The sequence below is a fragment of the Batrachochytrium dendrobatidis genome, assembly GCF_000203795.2.
Source record: "Batrachochytrium dendrobatidis JAM81 unplaced genomic scaffold BATDEscaffold_16, whole genome shotgun sequence".
Classification (NCBI taxonomy): Eukaryota; Fungi; Chytridiomycota; class Chytridiomycetes; order Rhizophydiales; genus Batrachochytrium; species Batrachochytrium dendrobatidis.
Genome location: NW_006281114.1, coordinates 60,642 through 84,728, shown reverse-complemented (window position 1 = coordinate 84,728; position 24,087 = coordinate 60,642). Strand labels below are relative to the sequence as shown.

General features: G+C 39.5%; 11 protein-coding genes across 11 annotated transcripts; 5 read left to right on the top strand and 6 right to left on the bottom strand.

Moving 5' to 3' along the window:
- Positions 1-95: 95 nt before the first annotated feature.
- Positions 96-1,524, top strand: BATDEDRAFT_92113 (H(+)-transporting V1 sector ATPase subunit D; the record flags this gene model as incomplete). The annotated part of the gene is made up of 6 exons (XM_006682450.1): positions 96-139; positions 372-489; positions 617-809; positions 907-1,010; positions 1,115-1,334; positions 1,407-1,524. 6 exons carry the CDS (start codon positions 96-98, stop codon positions 1,478-1,480), a joined length of 753 nt encoding a protein of 250 aa, XP_006682513.1. The 3' UTR covers positions 1,481-1,524.
- A 1,829-nt stretch (positions 1,525-3,353) lies between these two features.
- Positions 3,354-4,653, bottom strand: BATDEDRAFT_20913 (diphthine--ammonia ligase; the record flags this gene model as incomplete). Its single annotated transcript, XM_006682303.1, has 7 exons — positions 4,624-4,653; positions 4,400-4,500; positions 4,150-4,334; positions 4,008-4,084; positions 3,745-3,925; positions 3,585-3,676; positions 3,354-3,485 (listed from the first exon to the last, which is right to left on the bottom strand). Coding segments are annotated over exons 1-7 (789 nt in total), but the record flags the coding sequence as incomplete, so codon positions are not given.
- A 451-nt stretch (positions 4,654-5,104) lies between these two features.
- On the top strand, positions 5,105-6,173 carry BATDEDRAFT_27998 (ESCRT-I subunit protein VPS28; the record flags this gene model as incomplete). The annotated part of the gene is made up of 5 exons (XM_006682323.1): positions 5,105-5,241; positions 5,417-5,519; positions 5,644-5,933; positions 5,998-6,054; positions 6,134-6,173. 5 exons carry the CDS (start codon positions 5,105-5,107, stop codon positions 6,171-6,173), a joined length of 627 nt encoding a protein of 208 aa, XP_006682386.1.
- Positions 6,174-6,588: 415 nt separating this feature from the next.
- On the bottom strand, positions 6,589-6,750 carry BATDEDRAFT_92262 (uncharacterized protein; the record flags this gene model as incomplete). Its single annotated transcript, XM_006682411.1, has 1 exon — positions 6,589-6,750. One exon carries the CDS (start codon positions 6,748-6,750, stop codon positions 6,589-6,591), a length of 162 nt encoding a protein of 53 aa, XP_006682474.1.
- A 498-nt stretch (positions 6,751-7,248) lies between these two features.
- BATDEDRAFT_27997 (uncharacterized protein) lies at positions 7,249-7,885 on the top strand (the record flags this gene model as incomplete). The annotated part of the gene is made up of 3 exons (XM_006682322.1): positions 7,249-7,322; positions 7,394-7,445; positions 7,541-7,885. The coding sequence occupies 3 exons, from the start codon at positions 7,249-7,251 to the stop codon at positions 7,883-7,885; spliced, it is 471 nt and encodes a 156-aa protein (XP_006682385.1).
- A 67-nt stretch (positions 7,886-7,952) lies between these two features.
- Positions 7,953-11,103, bottom strand: BATDEDRAFT_17938 (bifunctional aminoimidazole ribotide synthase/glycinamide ribotide synthase; the record flags this gene model as incomplete). The annotated part of the gene is made up of 7 exons (XM_006682298.1): positions 7,953-9,622; positions 9,698-10,049; positions 10,147-10,212; positions 10,290-10,399; positions 10,466-10,532; positions 10,664-10,764; positions 11,005-11,103. 7 exons carry the CDS (start codon positions 11,099-11,101, stop codon positions 8,040-8,042), a joined length of 2,376 nt encoding a protein of 791 aa, XP_006682361.1. The 3' UTR covers positions 7,953-8,039.
- Positions 11,104-13,019: 1,916 nt separating this feature from the next.
- On the bottom strand, positions 13,020-15,072 carry BATDEDRAFT_92110 (uncharacterized protein; the record flags this gene model as incomplete). Its single annotated transcript, XM_006682410.1, has 3 exons — positions 13,020-14,655; positions 14,742-14,955; positions 15,023-15,072. The coding sequence occupies 3 exons, from the start codon at positions 15,070-15,072 to the stop codon at positions 13,057-13,059; spliced, it is 1,863 nt and encodes a 620-aa protein (XP_006682473.1). The 3' UTR covers positions 13,020-13,056.
- Positions 15,073-15,340: 268 nt separating this feature from the next.
- Positions 15,341-17,329, top strand: BATDEDRAFT_27995 (uncharacterized protein; the record flags this gene model as incomplete). The annotated part of the gene is made up of 4 exons (XM_006682321.1): positions 15,341-15,457; positions 15,577-15,677; positions 15,761-16,741; positions 16,861-17,329. 4 exons carry the CDS (start codon positions 15,341-15,343, stop codon positions 17,327-17,329), a joined length of 1,668 nt encoding a protein of 555 aa, XP_006682384.1.
- A 19-nt stretch (positions 17,330-17,348) lies between these two features.
- BATDEDRAFT_92109 (uncharacterized protein) lies at positions 17,349-18,877 on the bottom strand. The gene is made up of 6 exons (XM_006682409.1): positions 18,854-18,877; positions 18,285-18,596; positions 18,077-18,186; positions 17,842-17,966; positions 17,599-17,714; positions 17,349-17,508 (listed from the first exon to the last, which is right to left on the bottom strand). The coding sequence occupies exons 1-6, from the start codon at positions 18,861-18,863 to the stop codon at positions 17,477-17,479; spliced, it is 705 nt and encodes a 234-aa protein (XP_006682472.1). The 5' UTR covers positions 18,864-18,877; the 3' UTR covers positions 17,349-17,476.
- A 67-nt stretch (positions 18,878-18,944) lies between these two features.
- Positions 18,945-21,099, bottom strand: BATDEDRAFT_20910 (uncharacterized protein; the record flags this gene model as incomplete). Its single annotated transcript, XM_006682302.1, has 7 exons — positions 18,945-19,291; positions 19,354-19,798; positions 19,901-20,003; positions 20,096-20,175; positions 20,237-20,550; positions 20,856-20,949; positions 21,024-21,099. 7 exons carry the CDS (start codon positions 21,097-21,099, stop codon positions 19,024-19,026), a joined length of 1,380 nt encoding a protein of 459 aa, XP_006682365.1. The 3' UTR covers positions 18,945-19,023.
- Positions 21,100-22,038: 939 nt separating this feature from the next.
- Positions 22,039-23,715, top strand: BATDEDRAFT_27992 (uncharacterized protein; the record flags this gene model as incomplete). Its single annotated transcript, XM_006682320.1, has 5 exons — positions 22,039-22,161; positions 22,449-22,625; positions 22,859-23,002; positions 23,098-23,491; positions 23,555-23,715. 5 exons carry the CDS (start codon positions 22,039-22,041, stop codon positions 23,713-23,715), a joined length of 999 nt encoding a protein of 332 aa, XP_006682383.1.
- Positions 23,716-24,087: the final 372 nt, after the last annotated feature.

Below are 24,087 nucleotides of genomic sequence, written 5' to 3'. Positions count from 1 at the left end.
ACTATTCTTATGCTGTTCTGCATCACTCAGTCACGTGACTATCGTCTGGCTTAACTCGCTGCAAACTCGTCTTTTTGACTTATCCAAACTTCATCATGAGCGGAGCGGGCCCAAAGTTTAGCATCTTCCCTACTAGAATGTGGGTTTTTGTCATGCATTCATCTGCCATTGTTCTCACTGCTGATAACTACTTCATTCACCCTTGTCATCCCATTGAATTCATCACCACTACCTGTCATTCTTGCTTCATCCTTGCTTCATCCTGACCGTTGCTTTGCGTCTATGTTACCTTTGGATTGTATACTATTCTAGACATTCAATTTACTCATCATTCTACTGTTTAAACCTTGTTAACTTGTTGGATTTTAAAGGGCCCTCACCACCATGAAGAATCGTCTCAAGGGAGCCCAAACTGGTCATTCACTTTTAAAACGTAAAAGTGAAGCATTGACTCGTCGTTTTAGAGATATCTTGCGAAAAATCGACGAGGTACTTTTGATCTTGCAAATTAGATCCTTGCTCATCACTACTTTAATGGTACTATATAAACTAATCCGGTTTGCTTTACTGTTCAAATTTCGCTTATTCGCGGCTTATTCCTTCAATTCGATCACAGGCAAAGCGCAAAATGGGAAAAGTACTTCAGGTTGCATCTTTTTCCTATGCCGAGGTCAAATATTCTACCGGTGACATTGGCTACCAGGTTCGAGAAAGTGTAAAAACTGCCCAGCTTAAAGTAAAGGCAAATACTGAAAACGTGTCTGGTGTCATGCTGCCTACTTTTGAAATGGTCGTCGATGGTCAAAATTGTGAGTCACTTGCTTTAATACAAACTATACTTGAATCCAACCAAACTGCTAATCATGTGCTGTTTTACCCAACACTACCAATCGTATTCCATTCAAGCCAACGACCTTACTGGTCTGGGTCGGGGTGGTCAGCAAGTACAAAAATGCAAAGATACATATCAGAAATCTGTACAGATTTTGATTGAGCTAGCCTCGCTCCAGGTATGTATCTGTTATCGAGTAGATTTTGATCAACGATCCATTTTAATCACCATCTTTATTTTTGAACATTCATTCTTTGACCATGGTGTTGGAAACTCCAATAGACTGCTTTTGTAATTCTCGACGAGGTCATCAAGGTTACTAACCGTCGTGTCAATGCCATTGAGCATGTGATCATCCCAAAAATCGAGAATACTGTCAAATTCATTACTTCAGAGCTGGATGAACAGGATCGTGAAGAGTTTTTCAGACTAAAAAAAGTACAAGGCAAGAAAAAGGAGCGTCAAGCTGTTGCAGATGCCAAGAAGGCAGCAGATGCTAAACGTATGTATACTCGAGGTGGCTAAATTATGATGAATGTTGAAATAATACTTACTGTGACTTGAATGTTTTTAGCTCGAGACAATGAATCCTCCGCCCCTTCCAACATGCTATCTCAATACGAACAAGACCCAGACATCATGTTTTAAATCACTTTTATCAAAGGCATTTGAAATATATCTTTATGATCAAATTCACCAGTTTAAAATGCTTGGTTTGGTATTACAGCTGTTTATTTTAGTGCTATTAAACAGTAACAGGCAACACTGCCTTGAAAAACGACGCATATGCAACACTTGAAAAAATACTGTTTTCGGAAATATCCTGGACAGCAACTAGAGTAACTGCTGGATATACCAATGTTTGCGAGCTTGCATTCACCCTGCTTGATATTGCCGCATGAATAGCAGATTCCACCCATACAGCAGGAATTCGCGACAAATGAAATACTCGAATAGCATACACGAATGTCCATGAACTCGCATCATCATTCAATTTCAATGACAGTAGGGATGTATGAAGACTCTGTACCAATCCATTAGCCAGAGCAACCACTTTATTGTACTCCAGTGTTGAACCTCCTTTTAAACAAATCAATAATAGATGATGATTATCTTCCGACTTGATACAATTTTAAACATCAAACTCACCTGTGCATTTAGTCTGGCTAACGACCGCAACACATTGCCCAAAGGTTTTTATATTTGATACACAGTCTACGCCATCGTATTCAGCTTTAAATGTTTTAAACGTATCCCTTTGTGTGTTGTCAATATACCCATATGTCAATACATCAGAATCTAGCGATGCCTGCATTAATCGATCGAATCTACCCGGATGTCCAGCAATTGCTTCCCATTCGACCACGGCATTTCGTGGAAGTCTTTGAACCACAACAATGACAAGTGGTGGATAATGAGTAGAATCATCTCTTTCGTTCTAAACCCCATAAACGTTATCAGACTCGCATCACAACAGCACTTCAATGTACACATATTAAACGACTAGATCAGCCATACCTTGCACATAAACTCCCAAGCAACACGCGCAGCGTTTACAAACCTTGCATCAATTATATAGCATATACATGCAACACAACTCTCTACCAATGTTGCTCCCACAGCTTGACATACTGCGGCCAAGTTCTTTAATGACATGCTTGCCTGTGCAACCCATCCCTGTACGCCATCAATAGTTGGTAGTTGCATAGTATGCGGAATCAATCCAATTTGACCTGCAAGATATACATGATCACAGATATCAATAGCTTGGCTGTATGGACCAATATTGGCCGGAGCCCAATATGATCTACTTTGAACGTGAAGTGTTTCTCGAGGAGCTAGTTGAGCTGTATCCGCCATTGCGTAGCAGTCCATTTGTACTCTACCTCGATCCAGCAGAGTTTCTACAGTCACACTGAAACATGTTCATAAATGCAATGGATTGTTTAAACAACGTTGACCCATTGTTTTAGTATGTATTAGCAAACAAGATACTAGGCAGAAAATGATTAATCCAAATCCACACTTACCGAGTAGGTGGATTGGTATGACCAAAATACTTTTGGTATACTTTGTTCAACTCGGAAAACGTGTCCATATCTGCCACATTCACATGAATTTGGGTGATGTGATGCGCAGATAACCCATATTTAGACAGCGAGGCCAGCATATACTCGCACACTTGAGTCGTTTCCTCTTCAAGCGTCAACTCTAATACGGGATGAGTATCAAAAGAACAAACCATCACCCCAGACTGAGCATAAAATGGATGGCGAAAGTACACGGTGGGTAAACGATGCGCTGTTTGAATTTTAACCAGTTTGTCAGAGTAGTCAAGTCCAGTTTAGCATTTAAATCAATATAAACAAAATCAGTTATACCTTGAGTTAAGGTGGGGCCATTTGCATCGATTGGTTCAATTTTAGAAAGCGGTAGGGATTCAAATGCAAGGTGCTGAGATGAACATGCGTTGGTGATGGCGCTGGACATGTCACTGTTCAAAGTCTCGTATCTGTCACACATCACATTTTTCATTTTATGAATCCAGCTCGATTCACAGTCTTCCTTGAGTTTCACGACAATACTAGGTGTTTTCAAATATGCTACTGGCGCGACATCATCAAATGAGTGCACATGAATAGTCGACTCTTGACTAATGAATGCCAGAATCAATCGCAATCCATAAAAACACATGGTTTGAATTAGCATCAGATCCAATCTACTCTGCAAGGCATGATCAGGTAGTACTTGCATTAAAAGTTTTTTTTTAAAAAGAGGACAATCCAATGTCAGGGTTTCATACTCGCCACCTTCTCCACAGACATTGATTCCGTATCGTTCGTTCTAAACATTTCAAAACTATTAAATGATACATTCACAGTATTATAGCTATTTCACCAGCAAATCTATACCAGTTTCATCAAAACAGGATACATTTGTGCTAATGATTTTCCAAGGTGATTTTCAGAAAGTCCAGCAGCTGCAACTTTGACCAATACTGCCTCAACACCGCTATCAATCATGTCCATCAGCAGTTGTTTTTGACTGCCTTGCCACATATACGCCAGTGACTGAAGTTTCAGTCTTGAACATCTGTAAGGACACGAGTGAATTGCACCATCTAAAGCATAAGCCGTCGCATCTCTAAAAAGTTGAATGACACTACAAGACTTACACATTCTCGATTCGAGTTCGTTGATAGTTTGAAAGGATTGCTCCACTGGAAACCGCCTCAACATCAGGCACTTGTTTCTACACAATTCATATTTGGCTTGAATCTCGACAATCTTATTTTCAAAACAACGACATCAACTTACAATGACTTTGAGTAAAAGTTGAAACAGATCTTCAACTTCATCGTTGTCATTTAATGTATAGGTTGCATTGATATCTACCGATCTGTGTGCAAGATCTTGACGAAACAATGGGATATCCATACATTCGGAATAGTTGGATATCACATCATGACCCACTGTTTGAAACATGTAGCTATCGAGTTCATCTATAGAGTAAACCATTATATATTGAATTACAGCAGCCATCAAAGTTTGAATGCAGCAATCATACCAACGTTTGATGTGGATGGTGGATGTAAATTAGCGAGTGCGACAATTGTATGACCATTGGCTACACAATGCATCATGTTAAAGCAGCTATCTTTTCCCCCACTATTAGCATTAAATTATAATATCAGCTGGATTGGCAATCTGTTGAACATCACTATTTACGACTGCATTGGTAATAATGACGAATCATGCAATACAACTCGAATGGAATAGTACTTGAAATACCTAATGAGTGCGACTACTTTCATATTGGATTTTGTTGAATGTCTTGAACAAGTCTGGCTGAATCTTGAAAGTTCAAAATATAATAATTCGAGATGACTTGAATCATCAAAATCAACGAGTCGTTTGTCAACCTCGAAAATTAAACTGTTTGTAATCAAGGTTTACCGACTCGTTCTATTCATTAAATCATCAATTCACTCACGAGTGTAGACTGAAACAGCCATATAATGATCTGGAGTAAATGGTTGATGTTTTAAACAGGATTCGAGTGACAAGTTTGCATTGTGGTTGTTGTTTTAAACAGGATTGAATTATATAGTTAACAAGTCAGTCAGATCCACAACTATAGAGATTTTCTTGAGTTTAGCTTTACCACAGATTAAACAGAGTTAAACTAATCAAACACTTTCAGGATGGTTAAAATCAGTTGTAAATGTTGCCTAGTTTTATCTTTTATTGCAACATCTGCTTGCTATTCATTATGGACAGAGAAGCCAAGCTTGTGACCAATTCTGCCGAGAGAGAGATGTATGACAACTTGGGAGAGTTGTTTAGTATTATTGTTGCTACTGAGCATTTGGAGCGAGCTTACATCAGAGACAATATTACTGCTCAAGAGTAAGTTTTTAATCAACTTTTTAAGACGGAAACTAAAGATATTTGGACATCATTTGTATTCAAGTGTCATGGATGGATTCAAGTCTATCCATCTAGTGTTATCCTACACACTATTGATTCAGTAGCGATTGGCTCGAGTCATGCTGAGCTTGTTTATTCAACTTTCTATTACTAGATACACACCTGCTTGCCTCAAATTCATTGCACAGTTCAAAACATCTGTCAGTTTACTCCAAGACACAGTTCCTGATGTGAGGGAGTTTATGCGAGAGTATCAGGTTGGTTCCATATTATTATTAGCTTAAATCTGGTGTATCAATTGACTACAGCCAAATCCATGTCGAACCCAACTCGACCGTGTAGATTTAGCTGCTGATATTCAGTCATGTATGTGAAATGTAGCTTACCTGTCCAGCAGCGGTCAAACGACTACTGGAGATTGGCATTCCAGCAACAGTTGAACATGCAACAGAAAGTGTATCATCAAACAACTCTGCCAGATACGTTGCTGAAGCCGTTCAGTTCTTTATTACTTTGATGGATTCTCTCAAGCTCAACTATGTTGCAGTTGACCAGATTCATCCCCAACTCAGTGATCTTATTCTAAGCTTAAACAGGGTCCAATCAATGCCAAAGGACTATGAAGGCAAAGGAAAAATTAAGACATGGTTGATTGCACTAAATAAGCTAAAGTATGATCTCAACTGCATCAAGATTTAAAGTTGCCATGTTGACTCTTGTGTCTGTATAATATAGAGCATCTGACGAGCTAAGCGAGGAACAAGTGCGTCAACTGTTGTTTGATCTCGAAAGGTGAGCGTTGACCATATACAAAGATAATATTTTGGAGGGTTGAATTAACGTCATTCAACTCCATATCTGTCATGTTTAGTGCATATTCAGAGTTTCAAAGATCATTGGCATCAAAATGAGCTTAATTGGAAATAAAATGCATATTGATATAGGATGAAGGTGTAGATTTATCGTCCTTTTGATGCCATGCTTTTCTGAATATCTTCAGGCCTATACATGCAAAGCAGTAAATTTGTAAATATGCAATGCCAAACATTGAAGATGCTCAAACATCTGACGGCAGTTTAAAACTACCTACCAATCAATATCCCAGGCTGGATTGTCCAGTTTTGAATTTTCAATAATAGTTTTCATAATAACTGCGTTTCGCTTCTGGTCCTCTCGTAAAATATCTGGATTGATATGTCCAATTCTCTATATGAGATAATACGATCAATATGATTTGATTTCCAGTAGTCATTAACGTAGCAGAAAAATACACACAACATGTTAGATTATGGATTACATCAGGCTTGTGGGACTGGCTTGAATCAATCAATAGTTGGATTGGAAAACACTTGCCCGATGCATCTCTTCACTGCTGGGAGTGGTTGTTCTCATAATTGTGTATCCACTACCAATAATCAAAACTCCAAGAGCAGTAGACCCGACAGTCACTTTAATGATCTTGATGGCTTTTTCTCGAAATGAAGACATTTCGATTGTACAAGATTATACAAGATTGACGAGTTGAACGCAGACAATAATTGATCCCCAATTCACGTGACACGTACCGTGACTCAATACTCGGTTTTTGGAAATGACAAGCTTAGACTTGCTGATTCTGCCAGCATTGTCATGTCACTAAATGGAATTGCAGTGAATCCAGTTACATCCCTCCCAGTCTGGAACACTGGAGAGTCTGTGTTTTTCACAAAATGTAATTGATGCATATTCTTTTTATACCTTGTTGATTCTGTCGCTCATGCTGATTCCTGTTGAATTGTCAATTTCACAACCCATTTCGTCGATATACTCGAGCAGACAACGTCAGACTCGAGTTTGAGTCTAGCGATGGCTATCCAGGCTCGTCTGGGAATCTATTTTCTCAAAACGGATATTTATACTTGAGTAAGCTACTTTAAATTAAATTAAATTTCGTGCCAGTAAGCCTATTCTGATAGTTACTGATCGTCTATTTGATTCGTAGCCAATATGCGAGTTGTGTACATGCCCAGTCCTCCAATTCCTGGAACTATTGCCTTGACAATTCCATTAAAAAACTTGCTGTAAGTTGCCTGATACAGAGTGTGTCGTACAGTTTCAAAATATTTAACTTGATTTGGAATGACCGATTCAGAAATGGAAAACTAGTCCGGCCTTGGATAGGATCAAACAGTTATCAAGGCTTAGTTATACCAGTTGAGTGACTTTACTACAACCAGTCTCTATCATCATTGAATACCTTCATGTGATGGCTATTCATGACGAATTGAATTTTAAATAGGTTCCGAATGGCGGACTGAATGATGAAGGATCAATTAAACTTTACTTTGAAAAGGGCGGTGGATTTGAATTTTCGTCTGCATATACCATGCTACGGTCACGGATTGCTGAAGACGTTGCGCCATTTGAAGAACCATTACCATTATATTCCACTGAACATGGCGTGTCTGGTCCTACATACGCTCCTAGTGGTTCATCCAGTCAGCCAAATGAAGGTGCATTTCTCTATACAACGCCTACGTCCGGTATTCCAGCCGCCAAACCATACCAGCAATCTGAACAGCTTCCTGCATTTCAACAAAATCCTTTGCGACCAGACCAGGAAAACTATGATCGTAAATCATAAAATCATGACGGGCTGCTCTATTTCGAAAATTAAACGACCCAGCAAACTAACACCAAAAAATAAAACTGAAGCTTTACAAATAAATTTTATCTTTAAAAACTAAATAGAAACGATTGAATCAAATCTAGATAAAAGTAATATATGAATTCACAGCCTAGCTCCATGCAGTCTCCATATTCAACATCTTAACATGTGCACCATCCTCATTCTCTTTACGATCCACTACACGACCAATTTCGTATACTGTTTCGCCATGCTCAATCAAAATCTGTTTCACCTGTTCAACATGCTCACCAGCAACCACTAAAACCATGCCGATGCCACAGTTAAAAGTGCGCGCAAGCTCAAGATTGGCAATTCCTCCTGCAGATTTAATCCACTTGAAAACAGGCAAAAGAGGCCATGCATTGGCATCAATCACTACACCAACATGATCTGGAAGAGTACGAGGCACATTGTCGATAAAACCACCGCCCGTGATATGAGACATGGATTTAACAAGGTTTTTACGAATAACAGGAAGAAGTTGCTTGACATAAAGACGTGTTGGCGTCAAGAGGGCTTCTCCAAGGGTTTGGCCAGGATTTGGGGTAGTGAATGGGCACAAAGAGTCATAATCCATACCAGCCATGCCAACGACGTGACGCACAAGCGAAAAGCCGTTGGAGTGCACTCCGGAAGAAGGCAGTCCAAGTAAAACATCTCCTGGAATAATTTGATCGAGTTTAGGGAGAACCTGATCACGATCCACTGCACCCACAACAAACCCGGCAAGATCATATTCGCCGTGTTGATAGATGCCTGGCATTTCAGCAGTTTCACCACCAACAAGAGCACATCCAGAATCTAAACATCCCTTGGCAATGCCAGCAACAACGTCTTTGGCAACCTCAATTTCAAGCTTGCTGCTTGCATAGTAATCAAGGAAAAATAGAGGTTCGGCACCTTGAACAATCACGTCATTGACACTCATGGCAACAAGATCAATACCAATGGTGTCGTGCTTGCGAACAGCTTGAGCAATTTTAAGCTTGGTTCCAACACCGTCTGTACCAGAAACAAGCACTGGATCTCTGTATCCAGCTGCTTTAAGATCAAAAATACCGCCAAATCCACCGAGGTCTGCATCAGCGCCTGGACGACGAGTTGCTTTGACAAATGGCTTGATTTTTTCAACAAGAAGGTTGCCAGCATCAATGCTCACACCAGCATCGGCATAAGTAGCACCTGTACGTGTGCGCGATTGAAGTAAAGCTAACGCACGATGACCAATATCCGTACGGTACTCCATTCCATCTAGTTTGATTTGAGAAATGACTTTGTAAGCGCTCTCAAGTGCACTGGATAAAGAGTCTGTGACGGCAGTGACTGCAAGAACACGGCCGCCAGAACTCACCAGCTGATTGTTCGAAACCAAAGTTCCGGCATGAAAGATCATGACATTTTTGTCAAGAGATGCAGGAAGATCTATTTTCTTTCCCTTTTCGTAAGATCCAGGATATCCCTTGGAAGCACCAACAACAGTGACGGCAAATTGACGCTTAAAGGAAACAGGAACAGAGTCCAAGCGGCCTTGTGTGCATGCCATCATGATTTCAAACAGGTCGCAGTGATCGTCCAGCAATGGAAGAACAACCTCCGTTTCAGGATCACCAAAACGACAGTTGAACTCGACCACCTTGGGTCCGGTTGGGGTCAGCATAAGACCAACAAAAAGAACACCAATAAACGGATGTCCTATTGAAATACAGGATTAATCAAAGGATGACTATTAAAATTCAAAAGATTAAATCATCAATGCAATGTAATTACCATCTCTACGCATGCCATCAATGGTGGGCTGAAGGATGGTCCTTTTAACCTGCGCGGCGAGATCAGACGTGTAGACTAAAGTGGGAGAATATGCACCCATACCACCAGTATTAGGACCTTTGTCGCCATCATAGGCTCGTTTGTGATCTTGTGCCGCTGGGAATGGAATTACAGTGTAACCATCTGATAGCGCAAGAATGGAAACTTCCTCCCCTTCCATACGCTCTTCAATGACAACCTCGCTACCAGCAGAACCAAATACGGAATCAACCATGATGGACTTGAGACCAGTAATGCCTTCCTCGAGAGTTTCGGGAATCAAAACACCCTTTCCTGCTGCAAGACCAGATGCCTAGCAAACAATTATAGGCAAATTTAAAATAAATGAGCACACCACGTTAGAAACAATCTGGATTTAAACTTGAATTAAACCCAATTACATAAATCACCTTGATGACATATTTGCCCTTGTATTGACGTAGATATGCCTCAGCCTCCTCGTACTTTGTAAACGTCTAAATAGATATATTTTAGAGTTACAAAAATCATGTTAGGCTATATCATGTTTCATGTGTGATGGCAAAAGTAATACCTTGTATGCAGCAGTGGGAATGTGATGACGATCCATAAACACTTTGGAGAATGCTTTAGATCCTTCAAGCTGAGCAGCTTCCTTGGACGGTCCAAAGCAGGAAATTCCAACTGATATTAATTTATGCACATTAGTAAATGTATTCAATATATTCAATAGTGTTTATCAAGCTTTACCCTTTTTAAATGCACCGTGAATTCCATCAACAAGTGGTTGTTCAGGTCCAACAACAACAAGATCAATCTATATATTTTTAATCATGGCATAGATGATTGCAGTTGATTAGAAACAATGTTTAATACAGGTTCTGACGTGGATTAAAAGCTGGTATGATTGCCAAATCCAGACAATACTATATAGGCTGTATAAAATACCTGGTTATCAACGGCAAATCGAACTAATTCAGTAAATTCTGGAGCAACAGGTTTGATGGGCACATTGATTGATTTGGATGTAGACGCAGTGCCTCCATTACCTAATTTGCCGAAAATTCGTATAAAAAGTTTTTAAATTGGACATTGCAGAACTTGGTGGTTAGTCGATCCAAAGATAAACAAGGAAATGCAGTTTTATTCAAATGAAAGTTTAATGGAATGTAAAGGATCAATCCTTGACCGAGTAAATATCCAGATATGAAGTTGTATGGCATATCCAAGTATAGAGTGGCTGGTCGCCAATTAACATAATCAGACTGAAAATCTAAATAAAAACCTGCCTGGAGAAACATAGATCGATTCAACTTTGGATGACTTTTCTAGAGCCCAGCAGATGGCATGTTCACGGCCACCAGAGCCAACAACAAGAACCTTCATCGTTCAACTTTTTTGTCAATATTGAAGATTGCAATTTCTGTATTTTGAATCATGCATTTCACGTGACTCTTTTACACCAAAAAACAAAAGGAACGAGAATAAATGTTTATATTTCAGCAATCCAATTTCATGTTGTGAAACCATTTTGATAGCATCAAACAAGTATAAATTTACTGATTAGCATTGCTCTTTAAACTCTCTCAAAAATCCTACTCATCTTCTAGTGATCGTACAATATATGGTTATGCCAAAAAATTATGGTTTAAAGCTATAATTTGAACTGAAATCATATGATGTCTGCATTTAAATAGAGAATGGCTACTGGGGTCGACTGTATTAGAAAAACGTAACATTTAAGCATGGTTCATTTTGAAGCAAAATAGTGACTACTAGATACGAGTGTTTTACGCGAATATGGCTGTAGGAGATGCCTTGGATTTGGATAGAGTTGATTTCAAAGCGTTCAGAACATCAAACTGCTTACAGTAAATAATTCCCTCTAACGAGAAATCGGTCAACCTTGTGCGGTACTCATCCTTCTTCCATCCAATTACAAAAAATCGATTCAATTGGAGCAATATCGAGAAACATTGATGCCAGGCCACTACAGAATGATGAATATGTACATGGAATGCCAACAGTTGAATCTGAGCAATTGAAATAGATGTACTATGTTGGTGCAAAGGGGAGTTGGCTAGATATGGATATGTTTTGACCCTGTACGAATATGATAGCTACGACAGGAGTATTAAAGAGATACAGATCAAGAGTTGTGAGTGAGCAAAAACTGGAATACAAAAACAATCAAGAACTATCGGCTTCTGGACTGAAAGGCGGTGGCCAATTTGCTGGTACAAGTCCATCGCTTCGCCATCCATGGATCTAAATTGCAGAATTTAAAAGCATAAAGTAATCGATTTGTTAGATTGGAATTCACAACTTGACTCGGATTTATATCAAATTATACTTGCAAGAATAATAATGACAAACGATACTGGAACAGCTTTAGAAAACTTGCGTCCGCTTATCATTGACTCATAAATAGAGGCATGGTGGGTGGACTCGACTTCCTGCAATGTTGTGTTGTTTTTGTAATTGGTGCTGACCGGCCGAGTTGGATCATATGGTGTATGCTGTTTCCGCCATGCATCTCGCCGCATCTGCCAGTTCAGATACCCAATTATTCCTTGTCGATCTTGCTCAATATTGGCATGAAAGATCTCCAAGTCTTCCACTCTTTTCTTGGATTTCAGTTCGTGAGTCGAACAAGAAAGGCTTCGAGTGTTTGTGCAAGATGTTTGAAAAGTATTGTCGTTTAATAAAACTGTATCTGATGGAGATTGACCCAGTCTAGTTTTCAGTGGGTTTAATTCAATAGCGATATCCAATGGCTGTTGAACAGTTATGGGGTTTGTGGAGATACTAGCGGTCGGCAAGTTGAACTCTGCAGTAATTGGATCTGTTCTTGTAGGATCATCCAGAGACTCTTTTTCGTTATGAAAAGATAAATCTGTGTTGCATAATGGCATTGGTTCTTGTAGTGATATTCTTTGATAACTCAAGTCCATGTACCAACCACTAGTTGTATCAAACACACCGAGTTGACACAATAAAAGCACTGATATAGAGTCGAGTGTCAGCTCTTTTAGTTGACAAGTAGAAAGATACTTGGTGTATGCAGCCTATTGGGCCAAGTTTAGTTCAATAAAAGAAAAACAATATTAGCGAATCGTATTTGACCAAAAGTCTTGAATTCTCGACTCGAGTTGTATTCACACAAAATGGAACATTAAATGTGTCAAAGTACATGATAAATTATTAATCAAAGCAGTAATGTCTAATAGAAAAACACAATAAACATTCAAAAACCATGTGTTTCCAAGCAAACTAGTTGCTGCAAGTACAACGGTTCCATTTTACGTGAATACAATGTATTTGGTTTTTATCGCAGTTTATTAGACTGCAAACCCAACAAATGAATCCTCAGTCAAAATCATTACATGTCCAGATCCAATCTGTGCAATACCCAAAACCATTCCACCTTGACTACCTTGGCCAATATTCAATACAAGTTGTTTTGCATGCATTTGCTTTACTTCTGGCCGTTCGTATACATACACATACTGCTTAAACTCAACCACAAGTGCCAATCGCATATCTCCTGTCAACGTTACCAACTTTTTGTCCTGCTTACTAGCTTGAACAAATGCAAGAGCAGATAGGGCCGATATATGCTCCAATTCCAAACCAGGCTTGATCTTGAATGCAAGCGCGTCGACATCAGATTGTACAAGCACAACTGGAGAGCGCTCGAGTGGTTGCGAAAGCTGCATTCCAATCCATGCCATACCAGGCATCCCACATCGATGAGAAAGCACCGTCGATGATGATACTTGATCAACTACAAACCGATCAATAAAAAACAAGTGTGCCTCAAAGTCAATGTTCTCTTGTCGCTCCGTGACAGTTTGGAAATGCATTGCAGGTGAACCGTTATCACTAGAATCATCACACTCCATGTTCCTATGGCTACTAAGCTCACCCAAAACGGGCAACTGTTTTGAGTTATGATACTTGTCCAACTTATTGGTATATGACTCCAGCGTAGCAGCATCTAGCGTCTCCAAGACACCATCATCATGCATAAACAAATGTGGCCATCGTGTTCCAGCGTGTGTTTTTTGCAAATACAATACCAGCTGATGCGATCCTTCAAGCGTCCAAATGCATTCAGACGAGCGAACATGATCAAACAAATCGCCAGCAAAGAGTACTTGGCCACTGTGCATAGCCTTGACAGATACGCCGGTGGGCTGGAACACAACACGAATATCACGCTTTACTAGTAATTGCTTGGGAAGGTTGACATTTACCGTAATCTCATCGCCTGATTGAGTCCATGAATAATTGGAAAGAGTGGATTCAGCATTATGTTCATCGCCATTGGATGGAACCGTAGCGTCAGTGTCAGATGCATGAATCAACGACTCAAACGGTGTTGGTGCGCCAATTGTCAATGAAACCGTATCTGACTCAATCTGTGCAAAGTATGGAGCAGATTCACCATGTAATGACATGACAATGTCTGCGATGACTGTGGTGTCTGTATTGAGATTGCTGTCAGAAGCATGTGCCGAAACAGGTATCTGAACACGCACAAGACTAACCAAGAATCTATGCTTTTTTGTATCATATAAATGCTGTTCTGTAGCACTTGATTTTGAGTTGGGTTTGACCAATGTTTCCACATTGAATGTTTGTTGAGTGCATACAAGTAAATCTCCATTTGAAGCTACGACTGCTTCGTATATCATCATACCCTGAGTAGAAAGCTCTCGAGGTAGAACGATTGATGCTATTTTATGGATTTGAAAGCATGGCACCGAGTCAACTTTGAATATCTCCAATGTATTCATTCCATCAGACGCTAGCATCATATCATGGGATGCAAATACAATGGATGGTGGCAAATGCAAGCCAGCAGGAGTTGTATTTTCTTGCAACGGTGGAGCCAACATTTGCAGCTTGGTGACTTGAATACGACATGATTCATCCTAATTTGGTTTATACAAAACAGTGCAAAGTATGTGAATATCAAGTTGACAGCTATATGAAATAATGATCAACACCTTTCGATTACCATTTGAGCAAGGCAGATCCAACGAGCACTGTCAATGAAAAGTGCGCCAGATCCATCAAACAAAGGAAACAAATGGTTGTAGCGAGTATGCAATTCTAGCAAACGGTATGGGCAAGTAGAGTTGATAGCAAACCCTGATAGTCTATGCAGAGGAGCATCCAGTTTTGTATAAGCCAAAGCCACATCATTAGGTTGCAGTTGATAGTTTTCGAATCTAAACCAAAATACATGTATTAGTGGTGATCAAATAACACTAGATGTTGAATCGAATCCTAACTCACTGTGGGTTTAATAGCGACCGTTGAACTACAGGCACTACTGTCTGTGTCATTTTATTGATTTTGGCAAGATCTCGACAAGTCAAAATCTCAATCTCATTCAAAATCCTGAGGATTGGGAATCTTATCCAGAAAGCTAATGAAAAGCCGTCGATATAAAGTTGAAAGTCTTTACAACTATTCAGTATTGTTTTAGTTTAATTGTGCAAAGTCGATCGCTTAATAACAGCATTTACTATAAATTAAATGTTTTTTTGGAATTGAAAAATTACAATTTTAGTCTGCCTTGCAATATATTATAAACAAGTTCAAATCCACCAGATGACAGAAGGGCATCATGCAGTGTTGCCTGAAAATGAACCAGCACAATCTGAACAGCAGGTTTCTAGAAGAGTGCCGAATTGGAATATAGTGAATTTGCGAGTGCAACAACGACTGGTGAGTCCAGCATTCATCAATTGGACATGTCCTATTGAATCAAGGATGCTCTAATGACTAGATTTAACAATCTTGAATTTTAATAATATATGAATAAACTTACTATTGTTTTTTACTAGTTCCATATATGTAAAGAAGCCAAGAGAACTGCAAAAAAAGCTCGAACTGCTGCCATACAAAAACTGGTTAAAATGCTGCGAACTATCAAGACCAAATCCGAGTAAGTACATACAGCTCAATCTCAATCATAGCTTCCATCATCAATATATACCAACAATATATCAATATTGAATGAACCAATAGGAGCAATGATGATGTGCCCGAACCAGTAAAACTCGCCCGATCAAGAGAATCGAAAAAACTCGATTCACAACTGAATGCCTTGAAATGCTCTTCCATCGATCAAATCGCTTACCGATGTATCGTGGAGGGAATTGAACAGAGTCAACTTCCAGACAAACAGCATATAATTGGACTCGATCCCAATCTTTCTGAAGTGCTTGCAGATAAAAAGGTGGAATGGACACCCGCTGATCGCCGCGTATCTTCGTCAAAAATAATGGTGAATGCAGTTTCTGGGTACGTTTCTGACCTACATGCGTTGATATATGGAAAAAGATACATCAAAAATCAGGCCAAAAATAAAACTGTGCTTTCCAAGGAGAAACTCGATGCAATGAACAAGGCAAAACGTATACGTAATCCAAACGAAACAATGAACAAGGAGAGGCAAAAGGCGATTCAGGAAACGGCTACGCTTGAATCTGAACGAAATGCTATCAAAGGCAATATAAATTTGGAAAACGTGGCTTCAAATAATCATGACATCAGCCTGGAGAGCAGTGACTTTGGCGATGAAAAGTCTTTTCAAGATGACGATTTTGATGATCATATGAGTCTAGATGATTGTATTGGCAGCGATAGCGATAAAGAAAGCGAAAAAGATGTCCAAACTCTTCGTGCCATTGCAAACTCGGCTTCTTCAGCAACAACTAAATTAGCAAGCGTAGATTTACAGTCATCATCAAAACGGCCCATCAAACTTTCTGTCCCAGCGTCTGTACCATCTCGTCGCAAGCTAACATCAGCACAGCGGATCACCGATTTTATTCCAATCGCCACTGCTGGTGAATTAAAAAGTGTGTTTGTAGAAAATCTAGGCGGTTCAGTTAGCGATGTATCTCTATCTGATGATGAATTTGAAGGCAACGAGTTTGACGATAATGGAAACAGAGTCAAGACAACTAGGAAATCCAATCGTATGGGTCAGCGTGCTCGACGAGAGTAAGTGCAAACATTTTCATGGACTACTTTTTTGGAATACAGTTGTATGCTTTGCTATTTAAATTAGATTTCATCTGCTTAATATGCTGACTGAATTAAATTTTCAATTGAACTACTAGGCTATGGGAGAAACAGTATGGTAGTGATGCTAAGCATGTCAAAAAGCAAATTGAGCAAGACAAGTTGTCAGTCAAACACAAACAAGGCAAACATGCCAACGGTGTAGCTCATAGATCTCAACGAAACGGTGATTCAGCAACCGATCGACCTGCTGCATCAAAACAAAAGGAAGACCTATCATCCTTGCATCCGTCATGGCAAGCCAAGCGCAAAACTACCATTGCCATCACCGAGTTTAAAGGATCGCGTATCACGTTTGATGATGAAGGTAGTGTGAATACACCAGTTTCTGAATCCAACAAACCATCAGTTAAAAGCCACTCCAACCAGGCAACTGCTAAAAAAGAAAAACCTGCTGCGCCTGCCGAACAACTCCACCCATCATGGGAAGCAAAGCGACGGGCAAAGGAAATGGAAGCAAAATTAAAGGCTTCAAGTAAACCTACAAAGATTAAATTTGATGATTGAGTAAAGACGTTTAAAGTATTTTTGAAATTTATTAAAAACGATGCTTTGTAGATAGCATTTCTGTATGTATTCCCGGTTATAGTTTTGACTAGCAAATTGATTATTAAAAAAGCAGGATCTTTTGAAAATGTCGACAATTTTTGAAAATCAAGATGTTGCTGTTGGTGCAGAGCAAAGAACTAGCATTTAAAAACCAAGCGATTGCAGATTTGCATTAGATACCCAATAATGCATTTGAAAGATATTGGCTAGAGTTTTAAATGACTTACTTCCTTGAACCGCAGTAGGACACTTCTTTTTTAACACGGTAAACACAATTGCAATGATGATCCCAACGACCATGAGCAAGATCATGAACATGAAAATTTTATCATTACCCATCCGCCTATGTATAAATACCAACCAGTCACAGTAGGACATCACGCCAATATTAGCACAATACTTTGGTTCATTGGTTGCGGGGCAATGTTGAGAGTAGTGTAAAGTTACAACTCATTTAAAATCAACCTTACCGGACAAACACTCGCATTTGCTTATCGGCTCGCCGCAGATTAGATTCAATACGTTCTACATCTTCATCAACTTGGCGTATTTTTTCACCTTGCTGCTTCAACTCGGTCTGGACAGTTACACCAACCTATACTCAATGCATGTGTCGTTTAAAGTAGTTGATCTTAAATCTATTGGTATAGTGCTAGAAGAAAGTTTACAAGGCATTTTTAGATATGAGATCTTGTGATAAAGTACCTGGATTGTCTCGTCCAAAATTCTTTGTGTGCGTGCAGTTGATTCTTGTGTTTTGTCTTGAATCAGTAATGCTTGTTTGGTCATTTCGACCGAGGTCATTTCATCCATATCTACATATCCATTCAATCAACCAGAGTAAACAATAAGCTGCCAAGTTTGAAAATTCATACGATTCTGTAAGCTGTCAAGTTTAATTTTCCAATCCTACTTTTTTTTTTAACTGGGCCTCCTTCAGCATTTCCATGACTAGTCTCAGCCCACTCAATATCTTGTCCCAGCTTGCCAAGTCTTTCATCAAGTGACTTTGCTTTTCCATCCCATTCGGTATAAGCTGACCCACTTAGTCCCCGGATTTCAACCACAATGGACCGATGGACTTGACGAGCACGATTAAGTCGGTTTTTGAGATAATGGCATTTTTGGGTACGTTCTTCACCCTTGAGTGAAGGAATTTCGCGGTCAAGTACTTGCTGAATACCTTGAATAAGCTCAGTGATTTGCTCTTCAAAGTCTTCTAGGTCTAGAATTGATGTATTTACCATTTAGGTTAGTTTATAGTTGTGATGGTATATGAATGAATGATGTTGTATTGATTAGGCATCATATGCTTGACTTGTGCGTGGAGTTTAGACGTCTATTCCACTAAAGTGGATAAGCCACGACTGTCTGGTTGTATGAAGCAGCACACTCCATCAAGAACATATATCGTGTAACTCTCAAGACTACTAACAGCTACTTGTAGACAAATGTCTTAAACTAATCCAACGGCTTTCTTACCAGACGACATGAACGCGTATTTTGGAGGATATTTATGTCGAGTAAACTAAACGAGTCAAACTCGGAATCTAAAACAAGACTCGATACACTTCAAATCTTTACAAATGTTTTTATGCGATAGAAAGCAATGATGTTTAATTATCACATTCAAGCAACATGCAATAGTATTATCAAGCAGACTTTGTAGGTGCAGGTCCAGCATTGATGTTCTTGGGATCAAAATATTTTTTTAGTCCTTGCCAGCACTTGTAGTAGTCGGGCTGGAGAACATCACCGCCGGTACCAGGAAGCTTTTTCAGTGCCCACTTGGTCACTGATAGCATCTGGTTCGTCTCAAACATGAATGCAAGACCATCTGGACGCAGTTTGATTGGTTTGAGATCATCTAATGTGGCCTTTTCAAATGTCTCACGGTCAGGTCCGTGTGCGGTCATCATGCTAAACATATACAAGTTTAGTTGAAGATGGTGTGATCAAACGGTTGGATCGAAATAATATACCTGTGAAGTGAAGCACCGCCGGGAACAAAGCCTTCTTGTTTTGCGTCATATCCTCCAGAAATGAGACCCATGTATTCGGTCATGCAATTGCGATGGTAATAGGGAGGACGGAAGGTGTTTTCAGCAACCATCCAGCGGGGAGGGAAAATAACAAAATCAGCCAAAGCAACACCCGGAACACCCGACTTTGCGGTAAGAACAGTAAAGATTGATGGATCAGGATGATCAAACGAAACGGTATTGATGGTATTGAAACGAGCCAAATTGTACTTGTAGGGAGTATAGCCGCCATGCCAAGCAACAACGTCAAAAGCAGAGTGGCCTTGGGAAGTGGAAAACAGATAGCCTTGGAACTTGTTGATAATAGTGAAATCAATACCATCACGATCCTCATATGCAGCAACAGGGTGGAGGAAGTCACGAACGTTGGCAAGACCATTGGCTCCTATCATTTTAAAAACAAAGATGAGGTTGTTAGAAACAAGTTTGACTAGACTGTTGTAGCATGGGTGGATCTTGGAAACTCAATGATCATGAAAAAACATACCAATTGGACCAAGACCAGGCAGCTCAAAGTGACGATCAAAGATCTCGAGAACATATCCTCGGCTAGGACCGTCAGGGAGCTTAACGGCATAGCGAATGCCACGCTGAATTCACAAGATTATATTGTTCAAAGTATTAGGAATAAATGTACAACAATAAACGGAAAAATGATCCGGCAAATCGGCCACCACTATACCTGAATGACGCAGATCTCCCCAGGAGCAACAGACATGAATCCAAGCTCGGTTTGAATATCAAGAGTGCCTTGCTGGGGAACTATTGACAATTTGGTTTTAATAACATTGTAAATAGGCTGTATAGTAAATAGTCGACTTACCAATTAAAAAGTCGCCGTCCGAGTTGTAAAAAGCAGTATCCTTCATGTCAGCATTTGCAGCATAAACGTGGATGGCAAGGCCAGATCGACTGGCTGCAGCACCGGCACCACATACAGTGTGTAGACCACGAATAAAATCAGTGTTTGATTCGGTGGAAAAGGGGAAAGGAGACCATCTGAGCTGATTGGGAGTGGATTCGCATTCAACCTTTGAATCCTCGTCACCAACGACAGAAAAGCTGCGGACAAGTTGCTCAGAGGCTATTCGCTTAAATGGAGCATGGCAGACAGATGGACGAATGCGATACAGCCAACTAAATCAGATCAGCAAATATTGATGCAATCAGTTAATGATCTATATAAACATCAGGCGTTAAAATGCCAGGACAAAGAGTTTTTCCGCCAAAAGAGTCCTGGCAGATCTTTTGTATAGATGGATGGGTTTATAGCAACAGCTATCAAATGGAAACAGCATACATGGGCTAGCCAGTAATCACTTTTTAATAAATAACGGTTTAAAGTCTATTAAAACATGGCCACCAAAACAAGCTCGATAGACTTTATACGATTGTCTGCTATAACATTTCTCAAGAATACAACACAATAATATACAACTTACGTGCGCTGTTGATCCTCACGAGGAACAGTAAAGGCAGTTCCAGACAGTTGCTCAGCATACAGACCATAAGGAACCTTTTGAGGGGTGTTCATGCCTACAAATAGGTTATTCAAAGTCTATTCATTGGTGATCATGTCGATTGGAATCAAATACAAGAAACCAACATACCGACAGGGAGAGCTCCAGGAAGAGCCTCAGTCTCAAAGTCATTTCCAAAACCCGATTGATACTTGTAGTTGGCCATTGTTGTAAGGTTGTAATAATAGGTTTGGCTCAATCCATATAGAATACACGTGATTCATATTCATTCATTTCATGTCATCAATGTTCGGTCAACACTAAGCCGCCTCTTGCAAACCACGGATATTTCTCTTGCGGTTGAGCAACCCTGACTTCATTGCTTAGTGTTGTCCAATCAGCTCACTCACCGCTTCACTGTTTCACACCAACTAAAGCCTTGGCATTGCTCTGTTGCTCTTCATGGCTCTTTTAATCATACCAGTTTTATCACAGCTGTATTCACACAGAATGAACTACTAAGAGTCAAATGTAAACAGTCAGTATCATGGAGTGATGGGTGTCAGTTTACTGGAATATGTAGATTTAAAGTAGATCTATATCAGACATTGAGAGTTTGACAGAGGAAAAATCCGGACAAGCTTCATGTCAATCGAACCTTGCTGGTCTCGAATATCCTTTTCCTTGTTTGATACACGGCTCTAGACAGGCCGATGTCGAATATACGGAAAATCATCAAAAGCTTATATCAAAGCAATTGAAGTCATCCAAGCTGCAAACGTTTGATCATTGAGCAAGTTCAATAGACTATTGGCTAAAATAAGCTTTCCATTATTCAACACGGCAATTCACATGATGGCGGTTGAATAGTATACATACAATAAACTAATATTTATGCGAAACTATACATAAAATGGCCAGGGTTGTTTATTCCATTGAGTATACAAGCCAAACATTGAATTTAAGCTTGCATCGACTTGGTTGATGGCTACGTCTCGATGTATTCAAATTTGCATCGAGATTTACTATATCAATAAAGTACAATGCATAATACAATTTAACGCTTTTCAATTGTTTTTTGATAGCCGAGTTCTATTGTGCGTGAACACGACTGTAAATACTTGTAATTCAATTTCATTCGATTTTATCCCGTTTGAATTACAAAATGCCTACTTCTCAAGCTTCGTATCCACAACAGTCGCCTGAATCTGCCCCTAAGCAGCATTTAACCTCGACGCTTTTGAACAAATGTGGATTTCCTATTGTCTTGACTTTATCTGTTAGTTCGGTAGGTTATATAAATGCAATATATACTGAATATTTACACCTGTATGTTGATATCCTGCAGCTAGCATTAAGCTAAATGATCACGCTTGGGGTTAGGGAATAATGATGAATGTTTAAATTTATGACTGGGTGTCTGATGACTGAGACCATTCGAGTCCACACACCCCAAACTAAACTGCAGTGTACTATCTGTTCAGTTAATGGGATGCACGACTTTGATGGCATTACAGCTGTACTAAAAGATGAACTTTTTACTAACTCATATCTTTGGCTCTATGTCGTGTTTAGCTTGGATGGTTGCTGGACTTTGTTGGGGTTTGTATTGCTCAGCAGCAACAGAACCAGTTTGTTTACACCATCAATCCACTACGATTTCAATGGTTTTTTTTGGCAGTCTATCTCGTGTCTATTGTTGGTATGATTATGGTAGTGCTAAATGGCTGCATTGCTGTATATCGCTTCCCAGTAAGTAGTAAATGGCTGTTTAATACTAAAAATCAATACAAAGTGCATACCAACTAGTTTGATGTCAACGTCTTGGTTTAAATACTGGATGAATATCTGTTGACAATCCGAGTTTTCATTTTAATATTATTTATGGATTCACCAATAGTAAATGGCTGTATTTTCCAATAAGCTAACGCCCTTTTTGAATTCAACACTATGCGTGTCTTTTATTTGACGAATATATATGTTAGATTATAGCAAGTATTGTTCTTTGCATTGCTTTTGGAGTTGAAGATATGGATTCTGGAGTGATTACTTCCCAGCTATCGAATGGAATATCGGCTTCTGCAGGTGGACTTCGTGCTGCAGGCGTTTTCTGTATTCTAGCTGCCATGGTAAACCTTGATCTTGTTGGCTAGAAACTTTCTTGGTACTATTTTTCAACCCAACAGCACCTGTATGATTCTAACCAGGTGTTATTTTGTTCTAGTTTATCAACGTGTTTCTATTTGGTGTTGAAAAAGGTGCTGTTGAACTCCCGCCATTTATGCTTCGCGTTCCAAACCCAATACAAAAGACTGACCAAGGCAACTCGCATCTCCCAAGCCATAACGTAAATGCTTCAGCACCATCTCATCACCATGCCAATTCAGATCGCCAATCTATGTCCACCCAGCATGTACCACTAACGATACTACAGAGCACGACACCCAATAATGGCGTGGTACCACCACCAAAATCTGGCGAACACCCAAGTTCATTTATTGAGATTCCAATGAGCGACCAAAAACGCGTTGGAGGTCCTAGACCCGATTCTGATATGAGCGTTGGTAGTAATCTTAATAATGGCGTATATATGCATCGTGTAAAAGCAGTCTATTCCTGTAAGTATCCAACTGTTTGTATTTGATTATGCTCTATACTCATGTATTTGACTTGTTCAATAGATAAAGCAAACCCTGAAGATCCGACAGAGTTGACATTTGAAAAAGGAGATACACTTGAAGTGGTGGACATACAAGGCAAATGGTGGCAAGCACGTCAAGTCAAAGCAGATGGACAGACTAATATTGGCATTGTTCCGAGCAACTACATGCAGGTGATCTAAATCAGTCACTTTGAATTGAGGTATGCAGCTCAACACAAACCACTGGAATGTCAGTGAGTTTACATCTATAGTATTATCCATTTATAGCCGTGTTTATATAAAATGGAATACTAAACAAGGGTGTCGAAATGCATAATAAACATCTAGTTTCATGAAATGGTTGATATTTCCAAATGTATAGGACAAGATTTGATTTCTAAACCTTTCAACTTTCCAGTTATTTTTGCACAAAACGAATCTGAGATTAAAAAGCCAAATCCAAATCCAATATTTAGGCTGCAACGAGTTTGATGTTTTTACAACAGTTTCATCAAAAAGAATAGTTTGCATTGCATGAACGTTTGAAAGAATTGGAAAGTCGATTTCTAAGCG

Excerpts from the sequence above, each read along its gene's own strand:
- BATDEDRAFT_92109 (XM_006682409.1), bottom strand. Across the intron at positions 17,967-18,076 it reads TTTTGGACGAGACAATCCAG|GTTGGTGTAACTGTCCAGAC; the intron begins GTACTTTATCAC and ends CATTGAGTATAG. Across the intron at positions 17,509-17,598 it reads TCCTACTGCGGTTCAAGGAA|TTCTTTGCTCTGCACCAACA; the intron begins GTAAGTCATTTA and ends TTTAAATGCTAG.